Raw genomic sequence first — 20,969 nt, forward strand, 5'->3', positions numbered from 1 at the left:
TGTCTCCTACCTCCTTCAGGAACCCCAGTCACACATATGTTGGACTAGTTGAAGTTGCGCACACTGATACTCTATTCAATTTCTTTTGGTCTCTTTTCTCTCTGTGTTTCATTTTGGAGAATTTATATTGCTATGTCTTCAAGTTCACTAATATTTTCTTTTGAAATGTCTAATCTGTTATTAATCCCATCTAGTATATTTTTCATCTCAGCCATTGTTTTCTTCACCTAAGTTTGAACTGGATCATTTTTATATCCTGAACGTTTCTCCTTTACATACTTATGCTTTCCTATAGCATCTTTAATATATGGAATATAATTTTGTTAATGTCCTTCTACAATAATTCTATTATCTGTGTCATTTATGAAATTTTCTATTGATTGATTTTTCTTTTTGTTGTGGGTTGTATTTTCCTGCTTCTTTGCATGCCTCATAATTGTTTATTGGACTCCAGACATTGTAAATTTACCTTGTTGGGTGCTGGATGTTTGTATTCTTTTAAATATTCTTAAGCTTTGTTCTGGAATGCAGTTAATTTATTTGGAAACATTTTGATCTTTTCAAGACTTGTTTTTAAGTTTTGATAGAGTAGTTTTCAATCTTAGGCTGATATTTTCCCCTTTACTGAGCACTCTACCTGATGCTCTGTTTACTACAGGTTTTCCAATCTGGCTGATGGGAGCATAAACTATTCTGTACTCTAACAATTATTTTCCCTGTCCTCCCCAGTGGTTTAAGGTTGAGATAAATCTTCTGCAAGTCTCTAGAGCTCTTTGTCTGTGAAGTTCTCTCTTTTCCAAGCAGCTTTCTTCTCCCCTGTACCGTTCCTTACAAATCCCAGTTGCTTTGATCTCTCCAAACTTACAAATCTGTCTCTTCAACTCAAGATCACTTGTTTGAGCTTCCTTTCTCTGGTTGTGGCCTGGATACTTTATCCAGGGAGTAAGCTGAGGCAGTCATAGCACTCACCTTATTTGTTCCACTTATCAGAGGGATTATTATCCCATACTGCTTGTTGTCCAATGTCTGAAAATAATTGATTCATATATTTTGTCTATGTTTTTGTGTTTTGTTTTGTTTTAGATATTTAAAATGAGGAGGGGAAGGTAAATGTGATCCCTATTACTACATCTTGGATGGAAGCCACAGTCTTCAGTAAATGTTTTACACCATTCTCTGGACTTGAAGTGGTTTTATCATTGGTGATAGACTGCATTCTTCCTGGTAACTTCATTGTTAAGAGTCTAAATGTCCCTGGCAGCCATCATGGGAAGTTTACAATGAGATATGTTATTATGCTGTCTTTTATTTGTTTCAGATGTAGTTGTCTTGTCCTTTTCAATCCAACCACAAATTATTCATGATCAGGAACTCTCTTTATCTTATATTTTGATATTTTGATCCCTTCCCCCCACAAACTACGAATTTATTTTTTTAACTCTTACTCAACATTTGCCCAGTGAAAATTCCATTTGAGGTGTTAACAAACAATATACTTGGGATTATATATATATAATATACACATATACACACTGGCCGGAAGAATTACCACCACCACTCTCATTGTGAGAAACTGAGAAATTCTTTTGATTATCCATCAAACTTGTTAATATCTCTTTAAGGCGATAATAATGATTTAAAAGAATACAGATAAACCAAAACTCTGGAAATCTACCAACTCTCGTTCTTTATATACAAGCATCTCTGAATATTAGTCAAAGTAAATATTAGTAACGTAATATTGATTTGATCAGTCATTTTGGAATTTTGCTTTTCCACCAATGAATTGTCATTATTTCTACTCTAAATAGAAATAAGTAACATTAAAATTATCATTATTTGTTTTAATATTCCGGTAGTATATAGGAAAAAGTACAGTGCAATTTCATTCACTCCCTCCATAACAAATATGCCTTCAATCAACAAAATATATTCCAGGTTCTGTTCCTGGTGTTGAGGATGCTGCTGAGGGGAAGACAGAAAACGACTTGCTCTCATAGCATATTCCCTCTTGATACTGCTTATATATAAAGGTTCTGTGTACAGTAATAGTGTACCATATTTATAATATGTGAGGAATCACAGTTTCATCCAACTGTGATGGATGAAAAATCATGCATCATTACTTGAGTACCTCATACATTCCCGACATTTTCCTAGGCACATATTTATAGCATTGGACAAAACAAATTCCTTGGTCCCATGGAGCTTGTACTATTTGGGGTAGGGGGACAAAGAGATAAACAAATGTAAGACAGGTGGTAAAGGCTCTAAAGAAAAGCAAAGCAGGATGATGGGCTAGATAATCACGGACAGAGCTCTACCTCGTGCAAATGACCAGGGAAGGCCTCTCTAATAAGATAAGGTGTTGTCACAGACCTTTGATGAAGTGAGGGCACTAGTTAGCCAGGTGAACTATTTGGGGGAACGGTTCCAGGTTGAGAGAAAATTCCAAGTGCAATGCTTGAACACAGGAATGGGTTTGATGAGTTTGAATGGAACTAATTGTACAAGGGGAGAGTGTTAGGAAATGGAAGTAAAAAAGATGCCAAGTCAGATCAAGTAAGACAGTGCAGTCCACAATAAAGTCATTCATTGCATTTTGCTTGGAGGTGAGAAGTCACAGGAAGGTTTTCAGCAGAGGAGCAGAGGTTCTGAACATGACCACATTTATGTCATGAAATGACCATGCTGGCTGCTATTGAGACAACAGACTTTAGGGAGGTAAAAGCAGAAGCAGGGAGAACAGTGAGAAAGCTATTGCAATCTTTCGGGCGAGAGATGATAGCGCCTTGGCCTGCAGTGTTAGCATCGGAGATGGTGAGAAGTGCTCAGATTCTGGATGTGTCACTCAGCTTATGCTGAGTGAAAGAAGTCTGACAAAAAAAAGATAACACATACTGTATGATTCCATTTATATCAAATTCTAGAAATTACAAATCAATCTATAGCAACAGAAGATTGTTTGCAGACAGGCAGGAGAGGGAAGGGAGGGATTACAAAGGAGCATGAGGACTCTTAGGGGTGATGATATAATTATCTTGATTGTGGTGATGGTCTCACAGGTATACATATGTCAAAACTTACCAGACTGTACACTTTAAATGTGTACAGTTTATTGTATATCAATTATACCCCAATAAAGCTATTAAAATAAAGAATGCACAGGATTGTCTGGTAGATTGGACATAGGGTATAAGAGAAAGAGATGTCAAGAATGGTTTGTAAGTTTTTGACTTGAGCACCCGGAAAATAGGAACTAAAGTGTCATTATTGAGACGGGGAAGATAAAAGGATCAGGATTTGAGAGACAAAATAAAGAGTTTGGTTTTTAACATAATAAGTTAGAGGTGCCTGTTTGGCACGCCTAAGAATCTAAAGCAAACAAACACATAGCAGAAAAGAAATGAAAATCTCTGGAGGGCACTACTACTTGGATGCTCGGTGACCTTTTCCATTGTACATTCTCTCCAAACAGCATGGGAACTACACTGGACCAACGGGAACATCTCACAGCCCCTGTAGATGACTGTGAATACCTCTGGAAACATCCCATCTTTTCCTTTATTCAGCATTATGGATTGCATGGATGGGCCACATTCTTTCCTCTTGCTTTCTAAGAATCCAGTTAGTTTGGGAAGCCAACTGATGGGTTTGACTGGTGTTCCAGGTGGATGAATAACCTTAGCAGGGACTGCAGTGAGGAGCCTCTGGTCACAGACAAATGCAAAGTGCTCCAAACAGAGTCAGAATATTGCCGCCAGTCCTCCCTGGGCTGACCTGTGGCTTTATTTATTTATTTATTTATTTTTGGCATATATAGATAATTCTGTCATATTGTAATTTAAACAAGATTTTGCTTCTTCTAGTCAGACAGAAAGAACAGAAATTGCAATGCAGCTCGATGGAAGCATTATAAAGTTATGATTAAAAAGGAGCATATTACCTGGTTTGAATCTTAGAGTGTGAATGCCTCAATTTACTCATCTCAAAAATGAAGATAGGTAGTAATGGATCTACTATTGTGAAGATTAAATAAATTGATACACATAAAGACCTTAGAACAACACCTCATCCTAAAGAAAGCACTCCGTAAATGTTAGCTGCCATTAATTAGCTTTCTCCTCCTCTGACATTTATTCATTAGTCGTTCTTATGCTAGTTGGTTTCCACTAAATTGTGGGCTTCCTTAGACAAGGGCCAGTTATCTTGTCTTTGACCTACGTATTTCCGCACACCACCCTAGTACTTGTCCAACGTCTGACATGACATGAAATGGTAGCATAAAATGGAAGCTCAACACATTTGTGTTGAATTAAATTACTTCTTCCCTTATGGATAAAGACCCAAGAACCTCAAGATCTCAGCACAGGGACCTATTGCCCACCTCCATCCCCCAGGGCTCCAAAAGTGACGCAGCCGGCCGCCGGCTGTAATTTTCATCACCAACGCACCACTCATCACACTCCCCCTTCCTAATTAAAGGGGACGATGGGATGGGGCTCCAAGAACCCCCGGGGGTCGGGAGGAGAAGGAGCCTTGAACCGGGACTAACATTAGTGGCAAACCGTGGGTGGGATTTGATCGTCCAGAAAAGGAAGTACCCAACCGAGAGTGGGCTTGGGGGTGAAGCGGGCTGGTTTGGGACAAACCAGAAATGAGAATCTGCGAGGTGCCAGAAGGACCTGTTGGTGACACGCAGCGAGGTTAGGGGACCCACGGTCGCAGAGGGGGGTGAGCGAGGACTGGAATGGCGCGGAGGGTCGCCCGCGAAGGGACAGGCGCCCAGGCCGGCGATTGGGCGAGGGAGGAGAGAGAGTCCCGGTTGCCAAGGCAGCGAGCAGCGGAGGCGGCCTCGGGGGCAGCGCGGCCGCGGCCCTCCGGGAGCCCCCGTCCCGCCCCGCGCCCGCGCTGACGTGTCGGCCGGGAACGGCTCCAGGCGGCCCGGGCGCCGCCCCTCGGCGCCGCGCTTCCCACCCGCGCTCCGCCCCCGGCACCGCCCGCCGGCGCCCGCCCGGGCCTCCCGCTCCGCGTCACCGGCTCCGCGAGGTGGCCACAACATGGCTGCGGCGCCGGGGCTGCTCCTCTGGCTGCTGCTGCTCGGGGCCCCCTGGCGGGTGCCGGGCCAGCCGGGGCCGGACACGAAGCGGCGCTTCTCGGACTACAAACTCTGCGCCGACAGCGAATGCAGCAGTGAGTCGGGAGGGGCCGCGGCGCCGGCGGCGCGGGGCGGGAGCTCGGCAGCTCGCACGCCGACCGGGGGCTTGCAGGCCGGGCTGGGGGGGTCCCCGGCTCCCCGCCTTTGTGCCCCGCGGCTCTGCGGGCGCCCCTGGCCTGGCCGCGGGGGCTGCACCTCCCACTTGTTGCCGGCGTTTTAGTTTTTCATTGCTGACCGGGGGCGGGGGTTGGGTGTTGGAGGTGGCCCCCCGTTTCGGGCAGGTCCCCGCGTCCGCTCCACCCGCCCGCCCGGCGCGTAGCGGACAAGGGGTGAGCGCCGCGCGTCCTGCTCCCCACGCTGCCTCCGAGCGCGTTCCTGTCCCCGCCGCGGCGACCTCGGTGGGTGCAGCCCGGGGACAGATGCGCTCAGGGCTCGGTGGGTGGATTCTCTGCGGCAGGTTGATTGATGGTGGGGCTCGGGCAGGGCGCCCTGGCGCTGCCCCTTCGCCCTTCTGCTTCACTCGGATTTGGGGCTCAGACACATATATGGGAGTTTAGGTTTGGGAGGAGCGCGGAGTCCAGGCAAGCAGAGTATTCCCATGTCTCCGCCCCGGCTCTGCCTCAATCCTGTCATTTCTGTGCTTAGAAGTCCTTAGGAGCAGCCAGCTAGGGCGGGCAACAAACAGCAAGGCCAAGAATCTTTCGTTCTGGAAAGAGGCTGAGGATATGAATCGGCCACCTGGGACCATCAGCCGCCTCTTTCTTGCGCAGGAAGCGGAATTGTTCCCATCTTGGATTGGGGGTGGGAGGGTGTGGAGAGCTGAGGTCTCAGACTCAGATGAAGAGGATTATTAAAGAAACAATAATAAGTACTACAAGGATTTTATAAACCCAACCAGCTTTAGCTTTGGTCACTTGTGTTGTTGGAATCTCTTCCTAGGGGTCTGCCGAACGAGGATCATTCTTAACAGCCTCCCGACTGGTCTCACACAACCTTGTAACTTACTGATGACCGCTCTGGAATCGGTTGTTCATAAATTGTAATTGATACATTCTGAAAAATATTCATTCTGAAAAGGCCATAAGCCTATAGTTTAGCCATTTATGTTCAAGTTGCTGTTATTCCAAAACAAATTACATAATTTGAAGAATTTGTATCACTGCCACACCATTAAAGAAAAGAAAGGAGGCAATCTTTGATCTGTGTTGAGCCATTCCTGGAGGTAACCCCTAGGGTGGATGTAAATAAACGCGACAAAAGCAGAACAACTTCCATGATTGCTTCCTTTGGTTACTACCCCCCACAGCAAACTCAGGTTGTTAGCAAACAGGATTGGCTCTGGCAAAATGCTTGTTATTCTTTGCTTTCAAGCACTGTGCTGAGTTTCTCCAAACCAGGTGCCTGGAGATCACATCCATGATGCTTCCTCAGTACAGAAACATGGTGTTGGAAAGGCCCTTGGTTGTCACAGAACTTGAGAAATGGCATGTGTCCAGGCAGATGTAACAAAATATAGCAGGCAGCAGCTGGAGCAGGGTCCGGATCTGTGTTGTGTGGCGTGTGCTTTTCAGACAGCTGTTCACCAGTATGCATTATGTTGTCATCTCATTTATTACTATGAATCCTCAATGATCTCTTCTAACGGGGACCAAGAGAAACATTTCTGTCTCCAGTTCTGATAGAGTCTCCAATCTTATACTGTCCATCACCTTCAACCTGGCCTCTTATCCAATTACCTCTGAATTAGGATGCTGACATGTATTAAAATAACCAGATTTTAGCTTCAAAATCCAAACCTCCTTCAAAGCTGTTTGTCCCTCAAATATGTATTTAAAGATATGTTTTAATGTATTTATTGCTAATTGGCTTTTAGAAAAAATGTTATTTCCATTTCATCCTTCTTTTTCTCTGCTATTTAATTGCATTTATTGTCCATTTCATCTTACACCAGAAACAGTATCTGGCCAACAAAAAGAAAAATACCAGTTTCTAGTTCTATCAGTCCTACATTTTAGGACTGAAGGTAACTACTGAACAAGTCTCACAGTTTGGCTTGTCCCTGCCACATGTGATGATGTCCACTTTTGAGTTTGTTTATAGAAATAAGTAAATAAGAATGTTTCAACTTTGTTTTGAAAACTTCTTAATGTTGGGTACAGTCAACATTATATACTTTCAGAAAATACTACCTTGTAATGTGATTGGATCCATAATAGGATGTGACACCTTTTCCTGTTAATTTATTCAGATGTTGTAAGGACAGAACAATTTGGCCGCAGATGACACTGACAGTGTTTATGGTTACGTGGTAGCAGTTAGAGCCACTTAAAGATAGTGCCTTTTAGGGGTTAGTTCAAGTTAATTGACCCCTTGGGGGTTCCTAGGTGCTCTCCCCAGTTTCCTATTACCTCTACATGTGGTCATGCTTAAGCTAGTCAGTATCTGTACTTGAATTTACCCGATTGCAAAATAAAGCTTTTTTTCTGATTATGAAACAGCAACGATCGTGGACTAAAAGGTGAGAGAGGGATCGAGAGTTTCACTTGAGACCAGCCAAGTGTTGTGGTGGACACATTGTTTTTTGTTTCATTATGCATAGAGAAAGCCAGCAAAAGTTTCCCTCATCCCCGTCTACTTGCAGGGGGTGTCATGATTTATAACAATAAAGCTCTAAAGATGTTAGATGCTTTGAGCATGTGAATTGAAAGCGACTGGTTCCGGAGAGTACTGGAGAAAGTGAATTGTTTACAGTGGGTTCTTACATTTCCTGATAAATCAATATGGACTGTGAAAGTTGAATCCTGACATCCGGTCATTTTTTTCCTCTCTTTATATACAGTGTTAATGTACCGGGGTGAAGCTTTAGAAGATTTTACAGGCCCAGACTGTCGTTTTGTGAATTTTAAAAAAGGTGACCATGTCTACGTCTACTACACACTGGCAGGGAGATCGCCTGAACTTTGGGCTGGAAGTGTAAGTAAAAATTTGACATACTTTCCTTTTTGACTCCTTACTGGCTTGTTTAGCACTGTAGATTTAAATAACTGTTTTGCTGGGTCTTTGATGGTGTTACCCTATCCTCTGTGCTAGAGTGTGAAAAAGATTTGGGTCCCCAGCAGGCGTCAGGCTTGGCACAGAGTAGGGGCTCCGCAGAGGTTTCTTAAACAGAACTGAACTGCTTCAAGTTCTAGACCTGGTCAGCCATGGATGTACCAGATGTAGGAAAGGTTAAAATGGTGCACCCTGGAAATTCTTAACTCCATTGCTTCAAAAAGGAGGGATTTATGAGCATTAGGCTTACTTCTATAAATGATGTGCAAGATAGTGTTTTGGGCATTCACGATTAAAGCTGATTTTGTGTGCGTTTCTTTTTTTCTAAGTTATTAATATTTGTGAAAAACTGGCAGCTTTGGGAACAGTTACATAATCGTGTGCCATTCTTAGTCTGTTAAAAAAGCAAAATGTCATTTTCACTCTGCACTTTCTTGTTTGTTTTGTTTGCAACTTCTAGGTAATCTTTTTCCTGCTTTTTAGATATTTGCTGCTAGCAGTTTCCCCAGCAGCTCTACTGCACCCAGTTCTACGGGTGCCCTGAGATGAGACATGGAAATCAATTAATCCATCATGCTTTGATGTTTTGAATGAGAAGATTCACTAGGCGTGACCTGATTGAGAGGCTTATGAGATACTGTCCTTTCCTTTTTAAAAAGTGTGATGTGTGGACTGTTTGTTTATCTAAAGTAGTAAGAGTCCTTGATGTCCTTAGGATTGTCCAAATTTAGAGAAATATACAGTCCCTACTGTGAAAACTTTCACTCTCAATAAAACACCAAACAAACAATAGAAAATAAGACTTGAGAAACCACCATAAGGAAAAAATAGACTCATTATGTTGGCGGTCCAGATTCCTAGGGAGAAATCTCAAAAGGCCAACTGGTCAGATACAATCCTTGTATTTAGGCAGAATCCCAGCTGAATCCCTCTATACAAAGAATCTATTCTGTTTCTTTCAAGTCTACCACATGAGATTTCTTAATCTTTACATTTGGAGAATTTTCCCCATGTTTCTAGCTGCCTCTTTTTCATCTAGTGGTTAAGTTTGAGCATTTGAATAAGTGAACTTGACTTGCATTTTTCTATCTCCACACTTTTATTCACAACTGTATTCACCTCTGGAAAGCCTGCCATGCTGAGGCCCAGCTCTCATCCTGCCTTCTTTGGGAGGCTCTGCCCAGCCAGAAGGATCTCTGCTGTGTGATAATCATTTAGGTGGCACTGTGTTTGCACTGCTTGTGTGGAATTTTTTTTTTACTGCTCTGTATTGCAGTTAGTGTGTATAGTGACGTAGCTCCTGTAAAGTTAAAAGTCCTGTTACTGGAAGGGCCCATGTGTAACCCACCTTCCTTTTGAATATTTCCTTTCAGGGCCGTGACACTTAATTATATGTGTCCTGATAGTAAATAGCTTGTGCAGAATTTGTTGTCTTGAAACAATATTCTACTTTTTTTTCCCTTCAAATCAAATCAGCAGTTCCCTGGCAGGAATGATGTGTGGAAGCAAAATTAGATATAAAGATCACTTCCAGTCATGAAGGCCCATGATTCTGCAACATTGTTTTTTGTCAGATCATAAGAAATGAGACACCACCCAGTGTAAAAATCCGGAGTTTTATGACCTGTGGTCTCAATTGACAAAGATTACACCAAGATAAATATATTTCCTTTCTCTGCAGATCTCTGATTTCTTTCCCCTTTCCAGAGTCTCTCTTAATAAAGTTTTCTGAGAAGGGAAAAAGCATATTTTCCCTCAGTCTCCCCTCTCATTTCATGAACCTTATATTTTAGGAAATAAAAAATTCTCTCTCCTTAACCTTCAAAATCATTCTTGTTTCTAGTTCTTAGTTTTCATCCTGCAGTCTTTTTCGGTTTCTTCAAGTTTCAGACTTTAACTGCCAATGTGGCAGTTTTAAATTGGCCCTGTCTTATCTAATCTCCAAGGCAGTATTCTACCACTAAGACTGGCTTTTAGGTAGTTGCCAGATATAACAAGAGCACTCATAATGAGGATATTTTAGGAGTTAGTGATAAGATAGCCTTTTTTCTTTTTTGTGCAGTTGATCTGCATATCCGTCTCCTTCTTTAATGATTGGGAAGAGATCTGCTCTCTTTCAGACTGTAGCTAGTAAAAGACAGTGTATGTATCTCAAGAGGACACATTTAATATACCTTGGCTATTAGTGCTGTAGATAAATGGGATAATATTCTACAGAGGTTTACTCTGCATAAAACTAAAGCTTGATATGTAGATTAGTATGACTTTTATTTTCTCCCCAAATACTTGAACGTCTAGTTTTTGAAAACGCTGATATAGCCCATAATGTCAATAAATATTTGCCTTTTGTTGTGTTGGTCATACATTTCAGAAATTCTGTATTTTTCACCTATTAATTTTAATGGCTGGTGTTTATTGGTTTAAGAAAGACTTATAAGTACTGGTTTATGAGCAATGCTGTGAAATGTTTAGGTAAACTTTTGCTAACATTAGAATTGTGTTTCTAACCAGCTTTGATTTGCATAGTTTTAATCCTATAATATACAACAATCTTCTATGCTTCTACTTCAAAAATCTAACTTTATGTGCCCTGCTTTTAGAATTAAACTGAACGTTGAAAGAAAACTTCAGTGGTTTTAGAAAAGTTGGCTTTATAATATCATATACTTAATTTTTATTGGAATAATAACTCTAATTATCATACTGACTGTATCTCTTGTGGTTATATCTACCTGTCTATCTGTGTATTTTCTCTCATTTATATTTCCTGTACAAAATTTTGATTGATATTTGTTTCTTTTGCCCCTTCTTTTGTACAGGTTGGGCGTATTTTTGGATATTTTCCAAAGGATTTAATCGAGGTAGTCCATGAATATATTAAAGAAGAGCTACTACAAATTCCAACAGATGTAAGTTGTGGATGTTTTTTGGTTGTTATAATTGACTTATAAATTCAGCATCACTATTGACTACAGTGAGCCCTCAATGTCGTCGATAGGTTCTTTGACTTTAAGTGAAATGACATATGATGAAGCCAGTTTTAGCATAGGTTAATTGATACAAGCAAGAGTTAAGTCTCTATGACAGCTCATCAGTGTTATAAGAAAATGACATTGAATGAGACGTTATTCGAGGACCTGATGTATTTTTTAACGTGTTTTGGTAAAAAAAAAAAAAAAAAGTTAACATTTGTGTATCAGATTTTAATTTAGTATCAGGAACGTTTAAAATAGCAAAAAGAAAAGTTTGAAGAGAATTTACAGGAGACTATGTCATAATCTCATAGTTATACATGTAATCAGATCTTCTTATACAAGGCTGTGTACTCTTGTACAGGGTTTTTCTTTGCTGTTTATATGAGAAAAAAATTAAGAATTCATATCCTTGCATTTAGTTTTTAAATTTAAGAGGTAAATAATTCTTTTTACAAGCAAAAGGAGGTGTCTCGATTTGAAACTACTTAATGACTAGCTATTAGACAGTTTAAGTATATAGCAATCAAGTTAAATTGATCAAACCCTAAATTATGTACTAGACCAGAAATGCAAATTTACACAGGTTTTCTTATTATTGACTATTTAGTGATTTAAGGGATTAAAGTTATATTATAGATTTGGAAAAGGGAATGTAAGAGTGTCAGATAAAATCCTGTCACAAATCTACAAGGTACCGACTGCAAATGCTCTAAAGCACTATCTGGGGTGCACTGACTAAGTAACTTTGTGAAGACAAAGGTTTTGTGTTCTGGGATCCTTGTTCAGCTGATTGTTTTGTGGCGCTTTAAAGTTTATAATGATGCCCACCTTCATTCAGAAATCATTGAGCAGCTCTTTGGAGCTGCTGCAGAGCACACTAGCTGCTGGTCCAGGGCAATTCTTAGGTGAGACTGGTAGAATGGATGAAGTCTTAGAGCCATTGCTATTCTTAACATCTCTTGATCATCCCGAGGGCCACACAATTAGCCCTATTGCCTGGTTGGCCTCACTCCTCCTGAAGGGACTTCCGGGATACAAGAGTGAGACAGCAGCAGTTCATTAGTCACAGGGACCTCACTTGTTTGGGATTCTGCCCTCTCATTGCATCACCATTGCATGCTTCCCTCAATATTAGAAAATGGCCTAGAAATGCATGTGATGAAAAGAGGCAATCATTCATGCCTACTACACTGGTCAGGTCTCCCTGGAGTAATGTGAAAGTTTAGTCAGGAGAAGAACATGATCTTTGCTGGTTTTTAAACTTTTCCTTCTGTTTATGGCCCCTTTTATGTCAATTTGGTTTTTAATAGAAGAAAGGGAAAACATAGATTTACAGACAGTCCTGAAAGCAGATCTGAATGACACCCAGAACCCTGAGGTAGAGTAGAGTATATCCCTTACTTAATCTTGTTTTCAAGTTACACTTGCAATAATTAAGTAGTGAGTTCCCTTGACACCATTCTTTGTTCCTTTAAAGGTTTACTCCCCATGCACCTGTATTTCAATAAGATACTTGTTAAGCTGATTTATCTTTGCCAATCCAAGGAAAACATGAGCCCCAAATCTGGGTAGATTTAGAGCCTAACAGTAGGATCATTCTGTCTGTTTCTAGCTGGGTAAGCAGAGAAGTACAGCCGAGGGCAGGCAGACAGAGAAGCTGGATGGTCTTCTAGGTTCTCCCAAATTATTATGTAGTGAATTTCCAGAACATCAGGCATAGATGCTGGAAGTTGGGGGACCCTACCAGTGACACCCCACTCATCCCCACTTGTGCTCAGAACCATTTAGAGATCCAGGAGTCAGGTAGATGGAGACCAAAATGTCACCATTATTTATTGATAAAGATTTTTGGCAAACATGGTTCAAGTATGCATAAATAATGGGCTTTCGAACACTGCAGTCTAGAATAAGACAGACTAACCCAGCTACAGGCAGAGCTAGGTAATGGGGGCTTCTCCTCTGGGTTGTCCATGGAAAACTGACAGCATGGAGGAAAGACGATGTGTGTTTCCTCTAGCTGGCCCCAAACAGAAAACAGATCATGCAGGACAGACTCACCAGCCACATGAATCATTCCACCCTGGGGAAGAGAGAATGAAGGGAGGCCAGGAACATTACTCAGGTAGGAGCCCTTCCTCAGGGACACAGGAAGCCAGGGAAAAGTGGGGTCCAGCTTCCTATCTCCCGACTACCCAAGAACAATTGTTGCCCAAGGTTGGCGCGAAAGCCCCTCTGGAGCCAAACATGCATTTGAGGTTATCTCTGCAATTAGCATGGGTAAGCGTTTGCTCTTGTGACACATGGCTAGTGACACACTAATTTTTTCTTTCCCTTACAGGAGACAGATTTTGTTTGTTTTGATGGTGGAAGAGATGATTTTGATAATTATAATGTAGAAGAACTTTTAGGATTTTTGAAATTGTACAACTCTGCAACTGGAGATTCTGAAGAAGCTATAGAAAAAACTTCTCTGCATGTGGAAACACCTCCTGAAGTATCTGAGGAAAGGGACCCTGAATCTGATCCAGTAGAACCCAAATCAGAAGAAAGGGAAAGTGTACTCTCAGAAAACACTAAGGAACTCAAAAAAAGACACGAGGTTCAGAAGAACCACCCCCACGAAGACAGTCAAACAGATCACCCTCACGGAGAGCAATCTTCATTCAAGCCTTTTGAAGAAATGCTGAAAGATAAACTGAAAGTGCCGGAAAGTGAAAACAACAAAACCAGCAATAGTTCTCAAGTCTCAAATGAACAGGAGAAGATTGACGCTTATAAGTTTTTGAAAAAAGAAATGACTCTGGACTTGAAAACCAAACTTGGCTCAACTGCAGATGCAATTGTATCTGATGATGAGACAACCAGACTTGTTACTTCATTAGAAGATGATTTCGATGAGGACTTGGATATGGAGTATTATGTAGTTGGGAAGGAAGAAGAGGAAGACAGTGAAGAAAATTTTGATGAGCTACCATTACTAACCTTTACAGATGGAGAAGATTTGAAAACACCACTGAAATCTGGAGTTGAGAAATATTTAACAGATAAAGAGCAGAATTCCAGTGAAGAGGATAAGGTTGAGGTAACTCAGTCCTCTGGCCTCAAAAACGATGATAAAAATACAGTAACAACCTGGGAGGATACCATCTTCTCTGCTGTCCCAGAAGGTGAAGAACAAACAGGTATGGATTTAGAGAGTTCCAATTCAGAGGAAGAAGAGGAAGATGGTGACAGCAAATGGAGGAAACCACAATTAGCAACAGATTATACTGACCCTAAAAAGACCGAAGATGGTCTTTTGAGTGTAGAAGTCCCTAAAACAAATAATGACAAAGACCCACAAATGGACACAGAACTTCACATTAAAGGAAAAGGGAGGACAGTTGAGGAATCCAAGAAGGACCCAGTACAGGATAAGAAAGGATTAGAGGATGGAAAGCAAGAAAGCAGGACTCTACATGGTTCTCCTCAAAGCAGGAACCTCGATTCTTTGCCAACTGCAGAAAAGGGTAAAGAAACATTAAAATCAGCCTTTGATAACAAAGAAAATGACCTAAAAGGAGCAGCTATTCATATTTCAAAAGGAGTACTCCATGAAGACACACCTGGAGAGCAGAGTTTGGAAAGTGGCTCCGAGAGTGGATCGGAATATAAAGCTGCAAAGTATGAAATAAAGGAGGAAAAGATTAAAGGGGAAGCCATGGGTGTTGCACCCCTCTTGGGAGACAGTCAGCAAAATGCATCCAAAGACAGGCTAGTAAGTGGAGTAAAACCACACACGCTTTCAGTCGAGCAGCAAAGTGAGGAATTTAAAGAGGAACCGCTTCTTAAAACTCAAAATCAACCTAGGTTCTCTTCTCCTGATGAAATTGGTTTGTCAAGAGAACTGGAAGAAGAGGGTCCCATTCTGGGAAGAAATCTGTCCTGGCAACAAGAAAGAGAGGTGGCTGCTGCAGTTACAAAGCAAGTGAATGAGAAGCCAAGGCTGTCTGAGAAAGAGGTCACAGGGGACACCTTAGATGGGGACACCTTAGATGAAGAGTATGTTCATCCAAAGCCGGGCTCTCAGGAAGCAAAAACAGCAGGCCACACTGATAGTGCAGAAGTACCAGGGTTTTATATTGAAAAACCAGAAGCAGAAGATGACGAACAGTTCATCCCTGAAGAACTGCTGGAGGATGAAAATGCTGTAAGTGCGAAACAGTCTAAAGAAGAAAGCCCTGAGATGCATGACGGGCAGCTGGATGGTAATCCCCAAGTCCCCCAAAGAGGTATTTTAGGCGCCATTAGTACTGATGCAGAAACGGAAGAAAACAAAGAAGAAACCAGTAATATTTTGGAAATTGAAAGAAAAAGTAACACTGTGGGCAAAGGGGTGGACCCACTAGGCAGGGAACCTCGAGGCCTGGTGGTAGAAAAAGAAGAAAGTCCTCTTGGAGATAAGAAAGCACAGAGCCCATCTGAGGGAATGTTCGTTCCTGACAAGAAAAACAATCAGACTCCAGAGGTAGAGGGAGCATTTCAGAATAAAGATTCTGATGATCTGAAAGACAGCCCTGAGGAACACCTGGAGACCTCACAGCTCGCAGGGGCAGAAGAACTCTCACAAGAGGATGAGGAAGACTTAGAGAGAGTCGTGGGCACAGAAAGCCAGGGGGCTGCATCTGAGGGACGTGCAGACAGCCTGTCCCCCGGGACTCCACACACTACAGCAAAGCCAGAGCACAGGGACCACAGGGAGGACGTGCCGATAATAAGCAGCTTCTTTAAAGAACAGCAGTCCTTGCAGCGGTTCCAGAAGTACTTCAATATCCATGAGCTGGAAGCTATGTTCCAAGAGATGTCATTAAAGCTGAAGTTGGCACAGCGGGAGAGCCTGCCCTATAATGTGGAAAAAGTCCTCGATAAGGTTTTCCGCGCATTTGAGTCACAAATCCTGAGTGTAGCAGAGAAAATGCTCGATACTCGTGTGACCGAAAACAGAGATCTGGGAATGATGGAAAGTAACGTACATGAAGAGGCTGCAGTGCTAGATGATGTTCAAGACCTGATCTATTTTGTCAGGTACAGACACTCCACCCGGGAGGAGACTGAACCACTGGCCGCGGCACGGCCTCCAGAGGAAGGCTGGAATGGACCCGCGGAAGGTAAAGTACCTGCCTGTGGCCTTGTCGAGTTGGGCTGGAGAGGCAGGTGGGGGGTCGGGGGCTTGCTGAAGCGCCTCATACCTTATTTGTAGAGCGCTGTCCACAGTTTACAGCGTGTCTAAAGGCAAGAGGCAGCCCCGTGACGGCCACATCACCCTACCTGTCTGCTTTGAGGCATGGATGAGGATGTCGTAATCCTGTTTTCTCCTTGGGACAGTTGAGAGTGGTAGCATTTTCAAAAGGAAACCTTCTAAAAAGATAAGGACATAAACAAGAAAATGATGTACGTCGTGCATCGTGGCCCTGTTAACAAAGTATTAAGTTCCGTGTACAATTATGAAAGGACTTTTTTTGAACACAGTTTTTCTTAATTATAAAATAACTGCAGTTGGACCAAGGACTGACGGGCATAACTTTGAAATCAGTGCCTTGCCTGAGATTCTGCATCCTCCCCCACCCCCACCCCCCAACTTTCATCTCCTGTGGATGTCATGTTCTTTCCTGCCTCTTTGGAGCAGTCACCAAAGGCAGTTACATTCTGCTGAGCCCCAGGGTTCTTGCATTCAGGTTAATCAAGCATTGACCCAGGCTGCAGAGTGTTCTAACACAGCCCTTGACACAGACGCCATTCAGCCAATAGTGATTGAATTGACCCTAAACCAATATCCTAACCTCAGCTGGTTCCTTGTGCCGTGCTCTTTTCTCCATCCCCATGCTTTTCACACCAAGGTATTTGAACTGAGGGTATGTGGTAGAGTACCAGGCGGACGTCAAGCCATAGGATAAAAGTATCTTCCAAGAGTGCCAATTTGTCCTGAGATTTTGGAGAGGGGACCATCTTTGCATTTCATCAAAGCTGATATAGTTTGGATTTGAATGTAAAACTCGAATTTTCAGGGTAAATTATGAGGTCTTAAAAAAATTCATCTTTGTTGTTGGGCTCATTGGGCTGTGCCCCGAGCCTCTTAGGGACAGAAACGGGTTCTCTCTTTTTGACTCTTAGAGGTACTTTGAAAATATTTAAAGGGCACATCAGCTGGCTTTGTATGTAATGCCCTTCTCTGTGCTAGCTCTCTGTGAGACAAGCATGTTCGTTTATAAAAGAGCATGTTATTTCTGTGTAGAATAGATGTTTCATATTTTTGCTCTTGACTGGGATACTCTTTTCTACATTTATCTGTGTGGGCATATGTTGGTTTGCCAAGGGAAGTTAGGTTATTGAGATCCTTACCGTAAATATATTTACTTATGAAATATTTTGGAATAAGGGTTTCTTTGTAATTTTTAAAATGTAGATTAGCCATCTGTGCAGTGAGATAAAAGCAACTGAAACTCTTATTTGCCTGGCCAGCTGTGCTCCATGGGCTGCCAGCACACAGAGCACACTGGTGAGGTGCCCTGGAGTTGTGTGACGGGGGACTGAGTGACAGTAGCTGAAGGGGGAGTGTCACCAAGCTTTGCCAGCCCAATGCCTTCTTCTGCCCTGTAGAGATACAGCCACCACTGGAAGAACATTTCCCACAAGACGACACAGAAGATCTTAAAATGCAGATTCCTGAGGAGCCCAGCCACTTGGATCAACCCATGAGTAGTGACACGGATGGCTCAGAAGTGTCACAGAAGCCGAATACTGAAAAAGACGTAGACCCAGGTAAAGTTTGCTAATGTTTCTCTACAAAGTGGAGGCATATCATAGAGAAGATCTAGGAGATGTGTTGTTAAAGGTAGGAAATAGAGGAGAGACTCATACAGTAGGAACAAGTTTCAAAAATAAGAAATCCCAGAACTAACAGAGAAAAGCAGGGGTTACTGCAGATGGAGATCAATCATAGGAAACAGGCCTGAGACTAATTAACCTACAAACCAGTGACTGGCTAGCATCAGCTTATACAAATAATTGTAGTCTAAAATATTATTCTTAAATAGCCTTATGTTCTAAAACCATAGTTTTCAACTAGACCGACAGCATCAGAAACTCTGAGGGTAGAAACCAGCAATCTGTTTATTAAGCCCCCCCAGGAAATTTTGATCTTGTCAAAGTTAAAGTTTGAGAAACACTGCCCTAACACTCACAAATTCCGTGTGTGATCCGCCCGCCCCATAGCATACAATGTAGCTCGGGAAGGGATCCTTTATGTTGAGGTATCATTATACTGTATGATTACAGGAAATAGTACAGAACTCGACAGTGTGGAATGTCCAGTGTAGATGACACTAGTGAACAGTATGTTAATCACAGAGCACGGTGAACATTTGATGGGAGAGCAACTCATTTCATCTGAATTGAGAAAGTTGTTTTCAAAATACTATCCCAATAATGGTGTCAACAACTTTCTGTTTTTTTGTGTAGCTCATTTTACCTGTAAACCAGAAAAACAGCTGATTGTTATTTTGTCTATCCAAAATGGTCACATGACCTCATACTGTTTTTTGTGTTTTTAAAGGTTATGGTCTAGAAGCATAGGTAGTACTTTACCCTGTGATACCGCAAGGCTTGGCAGCCCTGGGCTGGTCTCTTTACCCCGTCTCAAAGTATAGGAGAAGTTCCAGAAGGGACAGGACGAGGGGTAGAGTGTGCTGGATATAATGCTAATTTTATAGTTGAAGGGTATGATGGCTCCAATAGGGAGTCTGAATTTTTTTCTCTATATAATTGTCTTTAAGAGAACTACATATCCAGGCACAGCGACTAATATTTTGTGGAAAAATCAGTAAATATTTTAAATGAAGAGAAACAATTCTTATTATAAAGCATAAAATAAAATACTCGTCTTCCCTCTCAATTTTAGGGATAATTACAACTGAAAGCACTCCTGTCACTGCTATTGGAAAAAAGCAACCGGAAACAAATGCTGAAGAGCCAGCAAGTGTCACACCTTTGGAACATGCAGTTCTTTTAATATATTCATTCATGTTTTATTTAACTAAGATGGTAAGTTTGATATATATTTTTTCCAGATAGAATGTTGATGATTACAGTTTTTAAGTAGATTTTGAGCATGAGTTGAAGAACTTAAAATGTCTTTATGAAAATGACTCCTGATCCTTTGAAGGCGGCCTCTGAAACAAGCCACAGGTGCACGACTGATGGGTTCTCAGTTCAGTTCAGCACCTGAAGTGGATCTGCTGCATGCCAGAGCTGTGCCAGAACACCTATAAAACGTGGTTTTTCCCCTCCAGGACGTTTTAGTCTAGCAAGGAGCTTAAAGACATTCACATGAAACATAGTATCATATGGGCAGAAAGAGAAGTATTTACCTGATGGTAGAATGATGTTGAATATATTGACTCCTTGTGGTGGAAGGATGGTCAGAGAAGGTCAGAAGTGAGCTGACATGTGTTTTGAGCAGCGCTGAAGGACCAATGGGAGTTTGATGTGTATGTAGTAGTTTGTTGTTGAATAGAAGGGCTGGGGGGAGAGAGACGGCAGTGTACAGTCACACAGAAGAAACGACATGTTCAGAGATGGAGGCATAAAGAAAAGGTTACCTGAGGAAGCCAGGGAAGCATTGGTGGTGTTGACGTGCAGAGCAGGAGGGAGATGGGCAAATGTGAAGAAGTTGTAAATCATGGTAAGTACATGAGATTGTTTGGGACAGGGATCTTTTGAAGGTTTTGGGCAGGAAAAAGGTATCATCAGATTTGTTTTTTAGAAAGAGTCACTATGGCAGAATATTTATTCAGATTTATCTTTTTAAAGGGAGTCATGGTGCAAAGGAGATCTATAATCTGTCTCGAAGCTTATCTAAGCTTTTTAGGATTTAGCTCCCCCTCGTGGTTGTTGAAATTGGATATTTTTCTTGGTAAATTAGAGAACGAGTAGGCTTTCAGAAGTTGGAGGCTAAGCTGCCCTTGGAGCTACAGAGAAAGTATCCTCCCCAACAAAAATATTTTTCTCTAAGTTCTGTTATTTCAAGACTTGTATAAGAAGAGGGTTATTTTTTGTTCCATAAAAATGCATGGGTTTTGAGCCAGGATGGTCTGGTTTTAAATCCCAGATACATTATTTAGAAGCTTGAGCAAACCACTAAACTTCAAACCTCAGCTTCTTCATCATTAAAATGCAGATAATACCTACTCCAATTGTTGTAAGAATTACATGAGTTGATAATATAAAGTGTCTAGTGCAATGCCGGGCATTTTGTAGGCTCTCATCCCTGCCTACTTCTCATTCGGATCGTCAGAGGGCAGTATAAAGACATCGAATACCTGGGGAATTCAGGGGAAAGGCCACCAGGATGGGAAAGATGGAGGAAAACCAAACCATTTTTCAGTTTTCTCCATGGTCATGGTGGTGGTAGCCACCCAGGTGAAGGTGTGTATGACCTGTGCGGTTAGAATAAAGAAATTTTCAGTGATTAAGGGAGTCTCAGAATTTGAATATGATTATCATAATGCATCATCATCACTTCAAACAATTAAGAGCCTCCATACACAGGAGGAATTCTTTATTCATTTTATTTGTAGATATGCACAGAGCCTGATTCTAGCCTGGGTTGGGGGACACAGATGTGGTACAGGATACAGTCTATGCTTGGGGGATGATGGGAGAAGATACCACATGAACATCAAGAGAAGGGTTACAATGTTACAAAGTAACATTGATTTGAAAGGTATTGTTAAGAAAGCATTTTGATG

At 41.8% G+C, this 20,969-nt stretch overlaps 1 protein-coding gene across 2 annotated transcripts in view; it reads left to right on the forward strand.

The window, feature by feature from the left end:
* Positions 1 to 4,919: 4,919 nt before the first annotated feature.
* MIA3 (MIA SH3 domain ER export factor 3) overlaps positions 4,920 to 20,969 on the forward strand; it is a 43,016-nt gene continuing 26,966 nt past the window's right edge. Inside the window, exons 1-6 of one of the 2 annotated variants that reach the window (XM_081039221.1) lie at positions 4,920 to 5,193; positions 7,998 to 8,131; positions 11,029 to 11,118; positions 13,523 to 16,331; positions 17,821 to 17,982; positions 19,121 to 19,263. In XM_081039221.1, coding sequence (XP_080895347.1) covers positions 5,061 to 5,193; positions 7,998 to 8,131; positions 11,029 to 11,118; positions 13,523 to 16,331; positions 17,821 to 17,982; positions 19,121 to 19,263 — 3,471 coding nt within the window. In that variant the 5' untranslated portion in view covers positions 4,920 to 5,060. The remainder of the gene's footprint in view (positions 5,194 to 7,997; positions 8,132 to 11,028; positions 11,119 to 13,522; positions 16,332 to 17,820; positions 17,983 to 19,120; positions 19,264 to 20,969) is intronic. The other variant, XM_081039220.1, reaches the window with a different exon arrangement.

This window comes from Rhinolophus hipposideros (assembly GCF_964194185.1).
Source record: "Rhinolophus hipposideros genome assembly, chromosome: 26".
NCBI classification, from domain to species: domain Eukaryota; kingdom Metazoa; phylum Chordata; class Mammalia; order Chiroptera; family Rhinolophidae; genus Rhinolophus; species Rhinolophus hipposideros.